At 36.1% G+C, this 19,742-nt stretch overlaps 1 protein-coding gene across 1 annotated transcript in view; it reads left to right on the forward strand.

The window, feature by feature from the left end:
- Positions 1–382: 382 nt before the first annotated feature.
- Positions 383–19,742, forward strand: part of TTC29 (tetratricopeptide repeat domain 29) — a gene marked incomplete at both ends in the record, with an annotated part of 123,919 nt that continues 104,559 nt past the window's right edge. Inside the window, 3 exon segments of the mRNA XM_084267037.1 lie at positions 383–474; positions 4,192–4,275; positions 18,620–18,843. Coding sequence (XP_084123163.1) covers positions 383–474; positions 4,192–4,275; positions 18,620–18,843 — 400 coding nt within the window.

Genomic DNA, 19,742 nt, shown 5'->3' on the forward strand with positions numbered 1-19,742 from the left:
ATCGCACACTGCATGTTCAATCATTTCTCCACTTTATGTATTAGCTTAAAATAGTGCTAATGCTTGGAGGTAGATAGCTTGAGGAATCATGGGGAATGACATGCAAGTGAGGTTCCTGAATCAGTTGTCTCTGTGCAGATCAAAAGCACTCCAGTGAAAGAGAAAAAACATTGAGAGTAAGATCATGACCATTCCTTTGTATTATTTCCTACTGGTGTAATGCAGAGGCCTGAAAGGATCTGTGTGGAATTGGAGTCCAGTTTTACATGTAATGCACCTGAAAGAAAAAAAGTGTTGGCTGGGAAGCAGGGTGAGAAGGGTAAGAAACTGCATCACTGTGAAAACAGTGTTTCAAATAAAGTTTTTGTTTGTTTCAGTTAAAATGAATGTGTTGCCTCAAGACATCCTACAAATCCCACAGGAGCACCCCAGGTTCATAGAGCAGACTGTTTGCCCCTCATTAGACTTCGCAAGGTATGTACCTCTTTCAGAGCATCATTTTTATGGTGAATACCTTCAATCAGCTATGCAGAGGTGACAATTACATTTGCTTTTTTTGCAGTATTTAAAATTTCAAACATGGGAGGCAGGGATATTGTCTTTTAGGAAAGTTTCGTAATTATAAGGGGAAAAAATGAAATGGGAAATGTGTCCTGTTTAAGGTAGGTATTTCATCCTATTTTTTCAAACCCTCTCAAGAGCCATAGGAAGTTATTTCAAATTAGCAGATACTGTCTGGCATTGATACAAATGTAGGTCATTGAAGATACAGTATTTGGATGAAAAAATGTGGGTTTTTTTCATTCAGGTACAAAACAATTTCTCAAAATCTAATGAATAGAACTGGCTTGAAAAGCATTATCCTGTTTATAACAACTGAGAATGTTAACAACTGTGCTATAATAACTTCAAGCCATCTTCTTGTAGGTGCCTACATGGCTTTCCATTCCGTTGCACTCATTTATCCTCATTATTTGTATCCATACATTTGTGTCTCCCTCAGAGTAGTGGTCTCAGTTACTACTCCGCCCCACTACTCTGTTTTTCCTGGAACTGCCTCCATTTCAGAAAGAATTGTGGTTATTCTCTTCTTATTCATCTTTTCTTTTTCTTTTTTTTTTTCTTCTTTCCCCTCCCCCAAATCAGCTTTGGCTGAAAGCTCTGGGGCATCTCAAGATGCATGTCCATGTCTAAAAGCAATAAGGATCTAGAAACACAGTGCTGCTGAACCCCGTGTTTCTGAGAAGCTCATGCCGATAGGTGTTCTCTCGTGCACTGGTAGAATAAGGACATGTAGTGATATGTTACAATTAGTATTTTTTAAAAATCTTTTCTGGCTGGAGCCATGTTCTGCAGCCACCACTTTTTCCACGTTGCTGGAGAACTCATCCCAGAGATAGAAGTCTTGTTTCTTCTCATCTTTTGGGGAGTTTCATGTCCAAGAACATTGTTTTGCAGCAGTCCTATAGAAGTTGTGCTTATTTACAGGAAAGAAATGTGTGATTTTGTAATGGTCCAGACTATGCTATAGGTGCCTAGTGATTAAAGCAAGGCAAGTTCTGCCATTTTCTTTGATAGAAAATTTTGTGAGAACTTGAGCCTGAGTTAACAGAATAGGCAGTGGGGAAAGAAAGTTATGTGAGAATCAGTTTGGTCCTTTATGCAACTTTGTTCTGCTCTTTGATTATAAAGCCTGGTGTATTTACCATGAAGTTTATTTCTAGAAACAAATCAGTAGCTGTTGTTTTACTGTGTCGACTGGTAACAGAAATAGTTACAGGAATGCATGGTGTAAAATGTTAACCCTGGGATAGGCATCCATTGGATTAAAATGTAGTTAATGAGTGATTTAAAATTAAATAGTAGCCAATTTAAGGGTGAAATAGACTTTTTTTATAAACTATTTATGAAATTTAGTGAGTCATCATGGAACACTGGAGAAGTAACACTAAAACAGTTTGGAAGAAGCAAGTAACTTCTGGAAGAGAAGAAACAATATCTTTTAGCCAGTGCCATCCTCTAAATTTTTATATTATGAAACAATGCCCATTCCAACTCCCAGTCCCAGTTCTTCACATTAACTACTTGTATAGTTTTTAATTCTCATTGTATATAACAAGCCATTTAAAATAGTGATTATTTGAGGTGATGGAATTTTCTACTTTGTATTTTTTCCGATGTACCATCTGCCTGTGTCTATGTTACTGCTGCATTAACATCATTCCTAATAACAGCCATGATAATTATATATTTGTTATTTTTAGTAACTTTAAGTTCTTTATGTTAGGTGACCGCAGTTGCAACAGTGCAATATAGGGTGTTGCAGAACTTACATGAACAGTAATTGCTTTACAAGGTGCTGCTTTTGGGTTTTTTTCCCCTCTTGGCTTTAGTTGTCTTTAAGTTAGAGGGTGTTAACAATCAGAAAATTATACCTTGATTATAAAGCATGTGGCATTTTAAATCATATGTGAGTCTGGGGGCTTTTCCTCTGATCGTTTTTTTAAAATATCTTTAAGTGAGAAGGCACCAGGATTGCCTTTGTTCCAATTTGGGACGATTTTTAACTGCAGTGTAGATTAAATTCCAGCAAGCTGATAGTGATGCCTAGGCATTTGCTTGTTGCATTTGACTCTTTCAGTTTGGGGGTTTGGGTTCCCCTGCCATAGCTGGTGTCTTGTCTATGTGCTGCTGATGTCCAGAAAGCTCATTTTTACAGTTTTAAAGTAAGAAGGTCAGCCAGACTTTTTGTGTTGTCTACTGAATACTTTAAATACCCAGAGATGGTATTTTTTAAGTCCTACGTAAACCAATTGTATCTTGAACTGCATTTAACATCAGTTTAAAATATACAATTCTTACCTTATCCTCATTATCCTAATGACAATGTGTGAATTCCCGAATTGTGGCTGCTTTGGTGCACAAATTGTGATATTGATTAAATGTTATTATTGATTCTAACAATATTTATAGCAATATCCATACGGTGTACATTTTCCATGGTCAGCAGCAACACATTTGGGTTTGTGCTACGTGCAGCTTGAAAGCACGAGCCTCACTTGGTGCAGCTCAGCAGTAGTAAATTCTGGAACAAATTTAAATGCCCTATTTGTGCTGGAAGTTTTTGCTATTACATTGTTTTAAATACAGACATGTCAAAATCTCTCTACATTGCTTAGCTATTTTGTTTTCATTTAAATGAACTTCATGAAGTGTCTTTGGCATCCTCAGAGCAATAAGAAGCATGACGCTTATATTAGCTAACATTATGAAAAGAATTTACTCTCATCCCTGTAATGAAAGACAGCAGAGTAATACAGACAGAGAAGGGGAAAGTAATAGATTTATGTGGAACACTAATGTTGAATTTCTTTTATCTTTGAGTGATTAACCAGACAATCTTTATACTCTTCTAAAGAAGAATAAAAATAAATTCACATTACTCTTATAACATCCTCCATTGTCAGGATGTCAGAATCTATTTAAATACACTTTATGGTCAGTAAAGGCATATTATCCTTTAAAAATCAAGGCATCATATCAGAGTGGAGATGCAAAGAGATGGTGGCTCAAGTAAAAGGTGAAATGATATACAGTTTAAATTTAAAAATTAGATCCATGCATCCTAAATTTTTTAGGAATAATATAGTTTATTTTAATGACTTTTGTATTACTCCCGTAGTGGATCACTTTTTGCAATATGCTGCTCCAACTGTGGAAAGCTGAGAGCAGTCTAAAAGTCTGCATTGCACTAAGGAAAACATCTTGAGTTAGGTTTGGCTTTTTTTTTAATTTGTTTTTATTAAGTCTGAAAAAAATAAATACAAATGCTCTGGTCCATACTGACAGTGCAAAAAATGGAATTATTCTGCTTTAGAAATCAGTTTAAATATGGATAGCTTAATCAATTATTGATTTAGCTAATACACAATTTCTTCTTGTTTAGATAGACACATCAGGTCCTTGAAAGCTAATACTAACCATGTTTTCTTTCAGAAATAAAGATTTGAAATAGTTGCAGACCAAAAAATTAAAAAGATATTTGTATGTGTTTATAGAATGCCTGACATATTACTTTGTCAATATTTCAGTATTTAGCTCTACGTGGCAATGCTAATATATTATACATGCTGCAGAAGTCTATGTTAGCACCTCACAGTGTTTCTTTTAATTTTTTTCATTTAAATTTAGGATTCATTTGATCAAAGACAAATACGGCATCGATGATTATTTGGCGAAGAATATCAAAGGGCTGTCAAAACAAGAAGCTGCTGCGTAAGTTGGCTTTTCTGAGGCATTTTAACATCCAGAAGTTTATTGTTTCCTTTGTTTCTAGTCATCATAATCATATAAATTTCAAGTTCCCTAGGCCATACCCTTTCCAGCGGAACTTGGCATTTAAAAATTGAAGTTGATATTAAATAATGATGGTTCATCCTCCTGTTTTTAAATATATCAAAGCATTTAACTCTTTGGTTTTACTAATTTGTGTATTTACCAAAGTATTAGATCACATTTATAACATTATCATTAAGATTGTCTCAGTAATTATATTTGAAATTGTGATGCCTGGGTTTTTTTCCTTTTCTTTTTTTCTTCTCTTTATTTTTTCCTGACCCTCTCTGAAATACCTCCTCTGGGGTGGCAGCTGACTATACCACCATACATGTTCTTGTAATTTTGAATTATTATTTAGCCAAGCCCAAGCGCTGACTTTTGTGCTAAAGCATTTAATACACCATTAGTTATTAAAAAACCCAATGAATGAAAGAAATCTACATAGCTTTTGATTTCTTACAGCTGAGGTATTTACATTTAGAAGTTACAAGAGACTATATCTGACTTATTCTTCTGGAGTCTTTTTACAGATCTGGGGTTCAGCACCATCAAAATTAATGAAAGAATTCTAACAAATCTGAACTGCTGGTTGCTTAAGTGAGATGATTTATTTATTTCAATATTTAAATAATAAAAAGATGCATATACAAGGGCTCTAGGCACCTTAACAATGAATATTGCAAGATCACCCTTGCAGCATAAAAACATTCTATCAATCAGACAGGAATTCAACTAGCTAGTTTCTTGCAAAACATGCTGCTTTCCCCCTTCCTAGCCTAAGAATGTACTTGCAAACCTTCCCTGAAAACTTTCAAATGAAAATCTAGAAAATTACCCGATTTGAGTTGGGTGTTAATAACTTTGGTGGTGTCCTAAAACCATACCATGTAGTACTCAGCCATCAGACACATTTTCCTTTCCTGCAATACATATTTGATTCAATCTGATTATTTTTACAATGGTACCGTGCTAAGGCTTGTAACTGTTCAGACTGTCAGTACAAAGCTTGTGATGTATCTGGTCTGATGATCTGGGAGAGCAAGCTTTTTAATGCAAACTCATGCCCCACTTCTTCTATTTGAATTAAGACTGGGTTCAGATATGATGGACTAAAGATTAGTTCAAGGATGGCATTGGACAGGACCTTCTCAGTATGTCACCTAGGGTTTGCAAAGGTCAATTGGATCCTTGGTTTCTGTTGGAAAGACTGTTATCAGAGTTATCTGCATCTGGGAACAGGCTGACTGTGACAGGCAAGTGAGTTGAGTGAGGCAAGGGGGAGTGCCATGTTACTGCTCTGTGAATACACAGTTGATGTGGGACAATTACCTTTGGTCATACTGTTGTACTAATCGAGCTAGTGGTCATAACTGGTCTAGATATTCCCTGCTTAATGAAAGGGAAACTAAGCCTTGTCTGTGACTCAGCCACATTCTGCATCAGCTGGACCAACATAGGGAACAAATCCTTCCTGAGCAAACTCTGTGTTGACAGAGGTCCTGTCCCCTGAGTTAAGAGTAGCAAAGTCGCTCTCTGAAGGGGGAAGGAAGTACCAGACCTCAGGGAGCAAGCAGAGAAATAAGCACATTGGCTTATTGTCACCCTAGTTCTGTACCAGCTATGCAGTGCTGCTGCAGTCGTCGCGCTACAACAATTGTGGCAGACAGACGTGCCTTTCCAGGGAGCTGTTTCAGTCCTCAGCCCCAGTGGATTTCCACAGTGCACACACCATGCTAGGGACAGAAGTGTTCTCTCTGTGATTATGAAGTCACTGCTATTTTAGGAAAGCCTTGGGGCTTCAAAGTGCATTTTACAGCTCTGATTTGATCAGGTCAGCCTTTTACTGCTATTAAAAAATCCCACACAAACATAAAACAACAACAAAACCAACTCAACAAAACCAAAAACCCTCCAGTACGATATTTCTTTTTATATCCAAACCCTGAGTCTGGAGGTTGTGGAAAAGGAAACCAGCAAGAAAAAACACAGTGAAGTGAGAATTTTGTCATCTGTTCTGCAGTGTCTACACAAAGTGGGCTGCTTCTTTAGTGTTTTGTAATATGCTGGGTTTTGGAAGTTATCAAAGCATTTTAGAAGATTAATCTGAAATATCATAGGTATTCTGGTTTATTTCTATGGAGATTTTAAATACATCTTTTAGAATATTATGTTAATATTATGTTAATGTTCTGTTAATATAATTATGTATATTATAGACATATATAATTCTGTATATTATTAATGCTCTGTGTATATAATTACTCTCAGAATTTTATTTTTATACTATCTCAGCAGTTACAGAATTTCCATAGTATGTAATTTATTAATGCTGTTCCATAAACCTGATAGAATCATTTGAGACCAAACAGATGGTAACAAACTAGCATTACTAGGCTAATCTAGTTATATATTAGTACTAGCCTAATCTAGCAATGAAAGTCTAAATGCATCAACTGTAATTTAAAAACCATTTCTAAAGTAAGGCAATGCCATATCTGTGAATGATCTTACTGAAATCACTGGTATGCTTTGTGGGTCTCGGCAGACAACAGATGTTTTTATTAAAAAGTGTAGAAAATGGCTTATAATCTGCTGTGCAGTTTTTTAAATACTGTTTCCATTCCAGAAGCAGATTCTTTCCCTTCTTTATAAAAGGGCAGGATATATTTCTTTTGCCACCTAAATACATGTGCTTCTGTTTAATGTAGAGGTTAACTTAAGTCATTTATTACTCTGTCATGACAAAATCACACACCTGCTTAATTTTAAACACTTTATTTTTTTTCAGTGAATATTAAGCAGATAACAAATTTATTTGATGTAATACAAGAATCTGTGGGTAGTAGCACATTTATGGAAACAAGAATAATTCTTTAAAGTTGTTGCCTATAATTGCATCCTACTCAATGTTCTTTAAAATTAAAAGAAGCTAGTTTTTTCATAGTTGAAGGAAAAAGTGGCAGTTATCCTTCTATTATACGTTATTGTACTGTGCTCCAAACTTCAGCAAGTAAGAATTCCTCTAAGTGTGCCTCTGTTATAATCTCATTTTTCTGCGGAAAAATGTGGAAATTATTTTTTCTTTGTAATAATTTTTTTGTCCCAGGGTGTTATGATTGAAGAAGAAGAAAAAACAGTGCTTAAGAAAGATAGTGCTTTAATTCTATTAAAATGGGTTATTGCTTTGGTTTTTTCATTGATTTTTTGTTTGTTTGTTTGTTTGTTTCCTTCTCTAAGACTTTAACTTGAAATAAGAAGTGAATCTGGAAATGGAAAAAAATAAAGGTTCCCATTCGTGCAGAATGTGACTGCTTTCTTGCCACAGCATTAAGCATTAGTAAGCTTATGAGGAGGTTGGGTGACTCCACTGGCCTTCATTGTGCTTTCCCTGATAGTCTCTGTTCCCGGTCTTGACTCACCAAAACATTAACAGCTCAAAATCAGGTTGTACTAAAAATTAAAAATTTTCCCTATAACTTATCTAAGAGTCAAAAAGTTCCTGATGAGCTGTGAAGGAAGCCATTGTCTATCAAGAGATTGAGTCCAGGGTTGAATCTTCAAATGAGATTGGACCCTAGAATGCACCAGAATTTGATATTATCATTCCTGTTTCCGGATCTTTTTGTCAGTTCCATGAAAGGTCAAGAAACAGTTCTCTCCTCTTCATACAAATTCTCCAAAGACAACCATGTCATCAAAAAAGAGTTAAAGGCCAAAAAAGAGAGACTTTTTGATGAGAGGACCAGCTTTGTTTAGTAGTAACAAAAAATATTACATTAGCAATTCTACTAGAAGTATTCCAGTGAATTGGATGATTGAGTTCTGGTGGCTTCACTCAAGACTCATTGGTAGTCAGATGACAACTAAATTATTATGCAGAGATGGAACAGGCTGACCTAGATATGTAGAAAATGTGTATTTGTGTTTTCTGTTTTGTGAGTCGTGGCTCAGTGTTATAGAAAGTTTGCCTCAGTAAAGACTTGCTCTGGTATTAATTTTTCAGGCAGGAGGAAAGGCTATCTTATATGCATCGGATTAGATGTTTTTGAGATAGAGAGCATTGTTCTGCTTAGAATTCACCAGAAGACTTGTCCACTTCAGGATTATCCAGAATATGAAAAGGCAAAGGCTTTCCATTCTCATGTGGGCTGTGACCCTCAGAGCAATTGCCAGCCATCTCAGCTAATGCTGGGAAGATCAATCATTAAATCAGTTTGTATATTGAAAGCTGGAATAGTATATTTATGCTCTAGGAGTTTGTCCTGGTTTCAGCTGAGGTAGAGTTAATTTTCCTTTCTAGTAGCCAGTATAGTGCTGTGTTTTGAATTTAGTGTGAGAATAATGCTGGTAACACACTGGTGTTTTCGATTGTTCCTGGGTAGTTGTGGTGTCCACACTAAGTCAAGGACTTTTCAGCTTCCCAGGTGCAGATGCAGCTGGGAGAGCACAGCCAGGGCAGCCGACCAGGCTGGCCAAAGGGATATTCCATATTGTATAACAGCATGTTCCATGTATTACCTGGAGGGCAGGATCAGTGCTCAGAAACAGACTGGGCATCGGATTGTTTTATTTTCCTTTTCCCTGTGGTGAGCAATAGCATGTGTGCATCACTTGTATTTTTGTTGTTATATTCCTTTGTTATCCTATGAAACTGTCTTTATCTCAACCCATAAGGGTTTTCCCTCCATTCCCCTCCCCATCCCCTTGAGGAGGGAGGTCTGAGTGAGTGTGTGTGTGTGTATCATGGTGCTTGGTTACTGGCTGGGGTTAAACCACACCAGAGTGATGACAGGGAAATATAGTAGCTTCCATAAACCTTTGTCCTCTGCAAAAATAGCAAAGGGATTCTCACCCAAGTTTAACTCTGATTCAGAGGACTAGGTTGATCATGCCATGTAAGTGGTGAAAATAATTAAGTAATTTAACTAGTTGAGCCCCATCTTTTAGGATTCAGACACCTGCTTTACAATAAGGTGAATTATACTTTTAAAATACCTATTTCTCTCCACTGCTTATATAGAGAGCTTAGGGGGACCAGCTCAGATGTAAACATGTACATTTGCAGCTGAATCCCACACTGGAGAACTAATTAATTTTGAAAGCTGTAAAAATTATCAGGTAGAAGTCTAGGAGAGTTACAATCACTAATTACTGAGGCTGCATCTCTACAAGAAGCTGGAAAATCCAGAAGTGACCTGGCATCAATTTTTAAATCTTCTGTTAGTGCCATCTGATAGAAAATGATTTTTCCATTCTTCAGTGAGAGAATAAAAAGGGGAAAATTATTAACTACATGCACACATTTCTGCTGTTTTCAGTGTTAATATTACCTAGGTAAAGGAAAAAATGTCAGAAAATTAATGAGGGATTAAGAGTTCGTGCTCAAGAGAAGTTTGTGAAAATATAAGGTTTCTTTCCTACATCCTTATTACTTCTACCAGTTGGTTTCTGAACATGCAAACCCATCCATCCTGCAAGCCTAAAGGGGAAGAAACTTCCTCATCTGATTATAGGTCAAGACAATGTGGAGAGCCCACTGAGGGAGAAGAATAGGGTTTGTGTCCTGATGGAGAGGACACGACCTAGCTTGAAGGGTGCTTTATTCTTTCTCTTCATCATAGCCACGATGGACTATGAAGCCCTACTATTAGGCTGGCCTGCTTCTGATCTTGACCTCTGTTTATAAGTTATGTAAATCATGAGGGTTTGGGAACAGATTCATTTGTTTTTCTCTTTGTCCTTCTTTTAGTCTTTTGCATTGAAGGACCAGAAGCTGAATTCAAACAACTGTTTGGGGTTTTAATTTAATTTTAGTAGCTGTCACCTTTACCAAATAAGGTGACTTCACAGGTGACCTATGAAATCTTTTACTCAACAAATAGAGTTTTTCATTGACAGCTTATCGTATTGCCCTGTTTTCCACAGCCTGAAGTCTTTACCTGGGCTGCCCAATTTGAATGTGTGTACTTTAGGCATGGGAATTTTGTGTTGCAAGGTGGATTTGACCATTTCTGTGTTATGGGGTGAAGGTCTCAAGAGACAGCGGAGGGGCGCTGCCAAGAATAAGGGTTAGGAAAAATATCAGGGGTTAAGGCAAGGAAGGAGGAGGGACAACTGCTATTACTGGAAGCCTTGGAAAAGGCAATTCCAGTCACAGACAGATAATGTGAAGGTGCAGATTCTGTTCTTCTTTTGTTTTTCAGTCCTTGACTGCACAGTACTTGGTTGTAGTGATGCACTGATTTGGACTCCTTCCATATCTTCTGTTACAAAGAAAGAGGGAGAGCAGAGCTCAAGGCAGCTAAAGAAGGATGTATCAGAAAAGGGAGAAAGAAGTAAACTGTTCTTTCCTTTTCATATTCAGGTCATAGCAAGATTTTGCTGTTCTTGCTGATGTCAGTCTTTGAATATGACCTTTGACCCTCTTTGTTCACATTACTCAGGTTGAGAACTGGTGGAATGTTGTGCCAACCCATTTACATTTTATGAGGATATTCCTTCGCTTTTAAATGCTAAAAACTATGGAAAAGAGTAAATCAGAACCAAAGAAATGTATCCTTTCACAGTAAAAGAAATTTTAAATTAAGGCACTCTATCCCAAACTCCCTGCTGATGTGATGCTTGTGGAAAGGGAGATGGCACAAGTTACTTAAGGAGCTAGATGATAAATTTTAAATTTCTTTCACAATATTATTTAAATATGTATTTTTTCCTGTCTGAATAATTCCTAACAATCTTGCTTGCCATGGCCAGGATTCAATGTTTATTAAACAACTTTCAAAAAGATATTTTAGTACTTAGAGGCACATTCTTTTTGGTCAGATGAATGATCTCTGCGAATTTCAGGCCTGATAAACAAATTATTTAGTGTAATTAGGCAGTGATCTAAAGAACAGAACAGTGTGGGAAGTGAATGGTTTGCCTTTCCTAAAGAAACTTTTCTGTGCATTTGTGTAATGTGAAAGGTTTTTTTCTAGAAAAGGTTAAAAAAAGTTCTAATCAACTTCTGTACATTATGTAGAACTTCATTTTCTAAACTCTGCAAAAGAAAGTTTCATATTTAATGGGAAATCATGAATTATTCCATTTATTATCTACTTCCTCCTTTCAAAGACATGATCTGGATAAAAGGCGGGGTGAATAATTTCAAAAAATACAATACATTTTTAATGGGAAGGTGCAAACTACAGATTCTCATGACTATTAGCAAGTATAGAGGAAACAGAATTTTACTTGCAAAAACTCATCAAACTCTTGCAAAGATAAAATACATGACATACTTTAATAAAGAAGAACACAGTGAGCTGAAGTTTTTCCTTTTTTATGTAACTTGTTGTTTTTGCTAAGTTTGGTCTCACGGTTTTCTAGTGCTTTCATTTCTCAATAGTTCAACAATATTTAGTACTGAAGATAATGTACAAGCAATACACAACCCACTTCTATTTTTAAAACACTCCAAAAAGGTGAAGCAACTCCACCATACAAAGAGAGTCTGAAATAGATTCAGTCTAATTTGCCTTGGTACAATCATGACTTCCTAATAATTCTCACAGAGAATCCTTTTGAATCGTGTAAAATCCTCTTTTCCTTTTAATCTGTGTGGTCTATTTGTCCTTAGACTACTGAGTAAGTTCTGTTGGGGACTTGAATGAGAAATCATGAACAAAAGGAAAAATACTGTGGGGATTGTTCATAGCAATAGTACAATAAATGCATGTCCTTGCATAGGCTTTTATTCATACCATCAGCTTGAAAAGATACAGAAAGTAAATAATGATGATTTTCTAAAGACAATTTTGCACACTGTGGAAGAAACCTACAGAGAAAATTTATTGACTTCTCTGAGGTCATGCAAATCAAATGGAAAGAGTTCCCAACTCAGATGTTTCTGGCTCTCAGTCCATTCGGTCAGCCCTGCAATAAATGAGGAAAGTTGAGAAATACTTCATTTTGATAAATAACAGTCCATAAAATATGGTTGGAATTACTTTTTGTTAATGAACATAATTAATTTAGGAAAAAAAACAGAAAGATTAATGAAAATAATTTTTTTCTGATTTTGCTTGAAATAATCACAGGTGTGTGTGCTCTTCTATGAAGAACATTTTTATGAGGGTAGCACTTTTATCTTTATTTTTATGCCTTCTTTGCATTTAGGGACTGAATGTTCCAAAAGTTCATTGCTAAATTTATATTTCCATTTTCTGGGTTAATGAGGATTCTTAATTATTACAGTACTTACATTCATTTTAAAATACTTTTTCTGTGTCATCCTTTGATGTTTATAATTGATTAATTTTTCATTTTCTGTAGTATTAAAGTGGCAGTGAAGCTTTGAACAAAAGAAAGCGAGTTCAGTATATGTGTTCTTTGCGGGATCCTACTGACAGGTTATGCATCCCCCTTTGATTGCATGATTTAGGTTAAAGTGTGGTTTGACAACAGTCAGAGGCTGTGAGGCAATAGATGAAAAACACTGTTACTTATGCTGAAAGTTATTGCACGTATGCATGTGGTATAAAACACCTATATAGTTATTTTCTGATGCATTTTATTTTCACCTTTCTAATAGTTCTGAATACACAGCTCCATAAACCTTTTCTTAATTAAAAAAAAATCTGAATTCTTACAAAAGTAAATTGAAAGTAGATGTTCCACCCTCTCAAGCCATGTACAAATTGTCAGACAATATTTTTTATTTACCATTTAGAGTGGGGGGGGGTATAACATTTGGAGGTTTGGTGGCTTTTATGCTTTTTGTATTAGGAAATTAACTATTTCAGCTTTATAATTTGGAACTAAAAACCATGCACCCCACCCCAACATCATTAAATTCTCAGCTTTGGTAATCAAAAATTCTGATGTGTAAGCTAACCATCTATTACTACTTAATAGCATTTACTGTGCTTTCATATCTGTCTCTAATGATATAACTATAGCCTACAATTTAACATATTACCATCCAGTAAATATTTCATTACAAGGAAAGTATTTAAATGGACAGTCCTTAAGCTAGGATTAAAGAGGGCTATGCCCTGATTCAGTTAAATAGCTTTGTCTCAGTATGCAGTGAAACTGTGCTGAGTACCTTGACCAACTGAGGGCTTGACTCGTATATATAAATTTTCCCACTGAACTCAGAGGTTTTGACAGCTCAGTTATGTAGCTGGCTTAAAAATATATCCAACTTTGGCAGATTGCAGCCCAGACACATAACAATGTGGATTTCAACAGTGTGAGTACATGGGTCTTAACTGCTGTAACCTGGATGGCAGCATCGCTGAACGTACTAGTCTAATCTCCAGCTTTCATATTTAGCACATGTATGCACAAGAGCTTTTTGTCCTCAACAATTGCCTGTAGAAGTGTTAATTACATGTTCAACATGAGCCACTAACGGTGTTGCAAAACTGTTTTGCTCTTTGTCTGTCCAGCTATAACTAAATAATAATTCCTCCTTTGGGTCTTAGGCAGAGCAGCCTGAAGTTATGAACTCTTAGAGCATGCTTGGCTTTTTAGTGTTCTGCGTAGTATATTTGGGTTCAGACAAGGCATATATTTTTCAGATCTTAGCAAGGAAATTCTGGCGTCTCCTTTTCCATGCTCTGTTTGTTTGCATGTAGATTAATCACAAAGTAGCTAAATATTCACATACTTTATGTCATTTAAATTTTCTTGGAAATTCATAGACCAAAAATGTGGTGGGAAAAGTAAAATGTATTTGTTTAAATAAATTTGAGAAAAAATTTCTTGATTTCTTTTTTCACGATTTTGCGATCCTTATCTAAGGCATTTATATCAGTCATTGACTTGCCAGCTACAGAAAGAAATCCCAAGTGGATGAAACCTATTTGAATACAGTTTTTAAACATTATAATAATTGGTAGAGTAATTATTTTACACTGGAAGTACACTTTAATATTTTATACACTATCGTTTAATCCATGCCTTTTTGTGCTTTACAAAATGGGATTGCTACAGTAGACTTGTAATCAGCAGCTGGCGTTAACCTATAGTACTAATTAAATCCTGCAGAATCTAAAGTTAAGAAGCCTGATATATAAAAAAAATTAAAAATCCATCAGCTGAAAATAGTAGACTTGTGCATATCTGTAATTGACCCCGCCAGACAGAAAGCATGGAGAATTAAGCTCATGATAAATAATTCTGTTATGCTGTGCTGACTATTTGATTATTTCTGTCATCAATACCTGCCTCCTAATTTCTTTTTTTATTTTTTTCTCTTGCATGGGTAGAGGGCATATGGCTTTGCTGTGCAGGATTTTAAGTAAATGGGAGTGTAGAATGGTTCTGATCTCCCAGCATCACTTAAGAGTCTTGCAAAAGTACCGTATGGTAAGACAGGAAGGTCCTTGAGATTGCAACAGCAGAGTCATTTCCTTAGCCTCACCCAAGATTAGTATTGGTGATTTTTGCACTGGTAAAGGCAGATTAGAATCAGGTTTCTGTGACTGCTCAGCAGGATTCTACGTCGGTTTAGAACAGCAATGATAATAATAAAAGAAATCTGTATGAGGAAAGTGATATCCAGGCACACTTAAAGCACAGTGTCACCAATAGCAGTGCCTTTTCAAACTCACAGACCCACATTCAATAGAGCTGCTTCCACCCGTGTGATGTTATCTGTACACTACATGAAATCATTATCTGTAACATGGTACCACTAAAATGGCAACTTTAACTTTTTCAGGGGGTGAGAAAATATTTCTAACCCCTCCTCTTTGCTGTAGCACACCCAGACAAACACAGAGAAGTGCCCAGAATCTTTCAGCACCTCATACATAAAATACTGCATCACTGTAACCGCTGAGGCAGGAAAAATGCAGGACAGCCAACCAGATCCACTAAGTGGACCTGACTCCACTGTAGCACCCAGCCTGTGTAAACAAACATCTAGCAACATCCACAGGGTTTCAGCAGTGACAGAGATGAGCCCACAGTCATTCGCAGCGTCATCTCTGTTGAAGTAGTATGGTTTTCATCTGTTGAATTTCATGGATTAAAAAAACCCCACAGATCTGCTTTAAATTAAAAACAGAGTAATTGGTCTCTCTGTTTTAACCATAAAGGCTCAATATTTCATTCCAAAACATTTTTAAAAATCCATTTGAAATCTTTTTCACTTATCATGCACGTACACTCATCCTCTGTGGAAAGAGGGCTTCAGGCTTACATCCCCCCATACCAGGGCTCAATTTTACACTTAAACACATCCAACGCTAAACATTCGCTGGTTCTCCTCGGAGCAGTTCACTTGCTAGCTGGCAGTGGTTGCATGTTTGGGGCACTGTGCTCTTGCAGTAAGAGCCCTGCATTTCACCCGTGTCCTTGCCTTCCTTTGTTCTGCAGCCCTGACAGCTCCGGGATTAACATGTCTTGCCTGCAGTTTTCCAGATTTCCAGTAGATGCCCCCAGAGACCATTAAACCTCCTGAACGTCTTTGCCCGAGCGAAAGGCTGGTCTTGATTCATTTTCCTCATTGGAGTAACAGGATTGTTCAAAGGAAACCTAAAATCGGCGTGGACGCGGTGCAGAAAAACGAACTTAGTTGTTTAGTAATATATCATCATTTCTTGCTTAGTAAGGTTCAAAAGGCGTAGCATAAGCTAGTCTATTAATGTAGTAGAAGCATACTGAGAAGAGTTGGATTTTATCAAATAAATCGTGCATTTAATTAGGCATCAATATTACTTTATTTGTTAAAGAAAGTAATAAATAAATAAGAAATAAAGTAATCCTTGGTTACGTAAAACCAGATTTGCTGTTTAACCTCTCATTTTACATGCCATGAAAATATGACATAATAAAAAGCAGCGTGAAGAGGATTCTGAGGACGGAGGATTTATAGTTTAGCTCGTCATGAAAAGTTTCCTTCTGTCACCTGCACTACTGCTCTGTTCAAAAGCACCAGTGGTTTGCTGGAAGAAAAGGGACACCGGCATTTCATCTGGGGGCACTTTGATAACTGATGCAATTCGTTGCAGCATCAAGCTCTCTGAGGTGTCAGGAATACCATTCATGCCCATAATATCACTAATTTCTAATCCTATTGTATTGTCTGTGTGTGATCATGTCTTATCTATTGGGGAAACTTAAGGAAATAATAGTGGTATTGTTTTGCACTTTGTGTATTTTCTGGTTTTAAGTACAACTGAGAGAGAACTTTTATCTTTATGCCTCTAAAATTGGAATGCTTATGCAGTAGGTAGCTTCATTGCTTTTGAGTTGAGATCAGTTATCTTTGGCAAAGCAAAAAATGTGCTCTGTACGGTATGATTTCTGCATTATTTCAAATACTTCATTAATTGGGATGGGATTTATTGAAAGAATATTAACACTGATTGTTAAAACTGACCTATTTTACTCTATGTTTTTATTTCCTGAATCGGTTTGCTAATAATGCTGTCTTTTTTTACTTGCATTACTTCTCCTGATCTAATGCATATGCACATGTATAGATCACATTATATAGATAAATATGTATGTGTGTAGATCTGCTAGGCAGATTGTTATTCCACTGTTCTAAGTTACATTGCTATAGGACTCAGACCTAGGCCTTAAGAAGTTGGTAGGAATTTGTTATCTTTATTCTTCAGAGGTTTTTTTAGTTAGATAAGATTTTAAATCAGGAAAAAAGAAAGCATACCATATAGAGAGTAGAGAATATATTGTACTATGTTAACATAATATCTTTTTTTTTAATGTATTTTTAAGGGGCATACCGTGCATCTGATATATAACAAATATAGCATATTTTGGCAAACTAAAATTTAAATGTTTAAAGATATTTCTCATTTACTTTTCTTAGACAAGAATTGCAAATGTTTTACAGAATAGTTATGTATTTTCCATTTTCTGAATGAACGTGTATTTTCCTGTCTTGAAAAACATCTATTTCTATATTAAACATAAATTCAGTACTGTCTAGTCGAAATTGTATCAGGATTTTCTAATACTTTGTGTTCAGTTCTGCAACTGAAATGTGAAAAATACATATGAAGGATTAATGTGCATCAATGTAGTAATTAATTGGGTTTATTTTAATCATATTAAATATGAAATAATACAGATTATTTACTTCCTACATCTCGCATTACTCTTTATTTCACTGACATCTAGCTAAGAAGTTTTTTGCATCACTTCCATCTTATTAATGATTCTAAAGAACAGCAGTAGCTCTTTTTAGGCTATAAGTATTAGTCTCATTAGGCTATTGTTTAGCATGTGGTCATCTGAATTTATTACATACACCATAAATCTCAGCTTTCAGAATTCCATATTTATTTTAAAGCTGCTGAGATTCTGAAGTTAAATGGATTTTAATCTAAAAGGACAGTCTTGAAAACAGCTTGGAAACTTAATATACAAAATAAAATTAACACAACTAAGTCCTTGCCGTTTTTCTGGAACAAAGGTTTGTTTTTCCACAGTAGATACCTGTGTATCTGTACTTTAGTGTGCAGGCAGTCCCATTGGACTCATAGTCTTCACCAGGGGAGGACACAGTGATTGTTTCATGCCACATAAAAGAAATATTTTTATTATTTCCATAAATAATACCTCAAAAGATATATTACCTCTTGAGAATATTTGATTCCCCAACTTTTTGGTATGTCTATCTTGTGAGAGTTTATGAATGAGATAACTTTGATATAAATTCATCATTGCAACGTTTGATTTTTAACATTAGGGAGAAATGATCAAACTTTTGCATCAGCAAACCAGTCCCAGCTGAAGTTGTATGCTAAACAGAAGCAAAATAATATCTAATGATTATGTTTCTGGCATAGCATTTGTTCGACATTTTAAACCAAGCCATTATATCCTACAGCAAAACTATTTAACATATACATTGTTTTGACATGTGGAATGTGCTTCATTTTTCCCTGTGCGCTGCTTTAACGCAAACTAAGAGTTCATTGTGTTTTCATGAACTAATGTAAACATCAGGGTTTTTTGCCCATCAGTCAGCCTTTCTTACCAATACCAGCTGAAGAATACCAGTATATTTTTAACATGTTTTCAATATCTATCTTGGTGTTTATTCATTATCGCCATATTTCCTTCCCGAGGGTATCACATCCATAATTGTATCTTAGCAGATTGCTTTTTGAGCAGGGGGGGGGAAAAATACCCCTTCCCCGCTGCTGAACTGCAGAGGTCTCTTCTTGAAAGCTGTTCTAGTTATCTGTACTTATTTGGCAAGGTGGAGAATAGAATAGAGCTTTAAAGGCTTAAAATCTATCTTTCTTATTCCCAGGAACAGGAATTCGTACAAGAAGAACATCTGCATAGACATGCTGCGACAGGGTTATCACGAGTCCTTCTCCGAGCTCTTCACTCTGATACAGAAGTGGAATGCCTTGAGGGAGGCTGCAGGGCCTGGGTCAGCCATATGGCAGCAGAAGTCCCTGGAGGAGCAGCCTGATAAGCTGGATCAGCTTTACCACTTCCTGACCAGGGCTGAAGCAGCCCAGCGAGCAGGTAAATGGGGGGGGGGGGGGATTGTGGGTAGCAGAGCAGCGGGAGCCGCAGCAGCGAATGCCTGGGGGAAGCTTCCAAATTGTTTCATGTATGAATTTGAAACGTTACTGCATCTTAGCGCGTTTCAGCCTTAGTCAACTAAGCTGTATTTATAGAATAAATGATTAGGAACTGCAGATACTGGGAGAGGTTTTCTGAAGGGAAAGGAAAAAAGGGGGCAAACATAGAGAGCGTTATGATATATCGTCAGAAATGTTTGATGTATTTATAGCTTCTATAACATCTCAATTATTTTCTCATAGTTTCATTATTTATTGTTTTTCTTTCTCTATTGATTTGAGTAGCTGGTTTTGTATTAGAGAAATTTAATAGGTGGAATGCTGTTTCGCACAGTAATAGTTTTATAAATCTGATTTTATTAAATACCCTGTCTGCTAACTGTGTTTGGATTTGTGACTGGCTTAAAAAGGATTGTGAACATGTCAAATAAAATACGGCACACAGATGTAACATGCCACCTGTGAATTACTAGATATTAGTGAAGACATAACTCCAAATTACTGTATTTTCTCTATTGCCTACTATTTTCTAAGCGCTCATATTTACCATTTCCTTTTACTATAAATAGTAACGTAACTTACTCTGTCTTTCTCCTTTGCAATAATTGTAGGGATGGAGGCAGATAAAGCTCTAACTGCAGTCCTGTTTCATGGCTGAGCTGATTTCACTATAGTTGACTTGTTTCAAGTTGCATTTTGATCATTACAAATTAGAAAATCTACAATAAAGCTTGTGTGTTTGGAACCTAAGCTTCTTGGCTGAAATTTAGAAACAGACAACTTTGTTTAAAAAAAAGGAACAGCAAAAAAAACCCCAACAATCCAACCTTTCAGCATTTA

Source organism: Gallinula chloropus, assembly GCF_964237585.1.
Source record: "Gallinula chloropus genome assembly, chromosome: 7".
NCBI classification, from domain to species: domain Eukaryota; kingdom Metazoa; phylum Chordata; class Aves; order Gruiformes; family Rallidae; genus Gallinula; species Gallinula chloropus.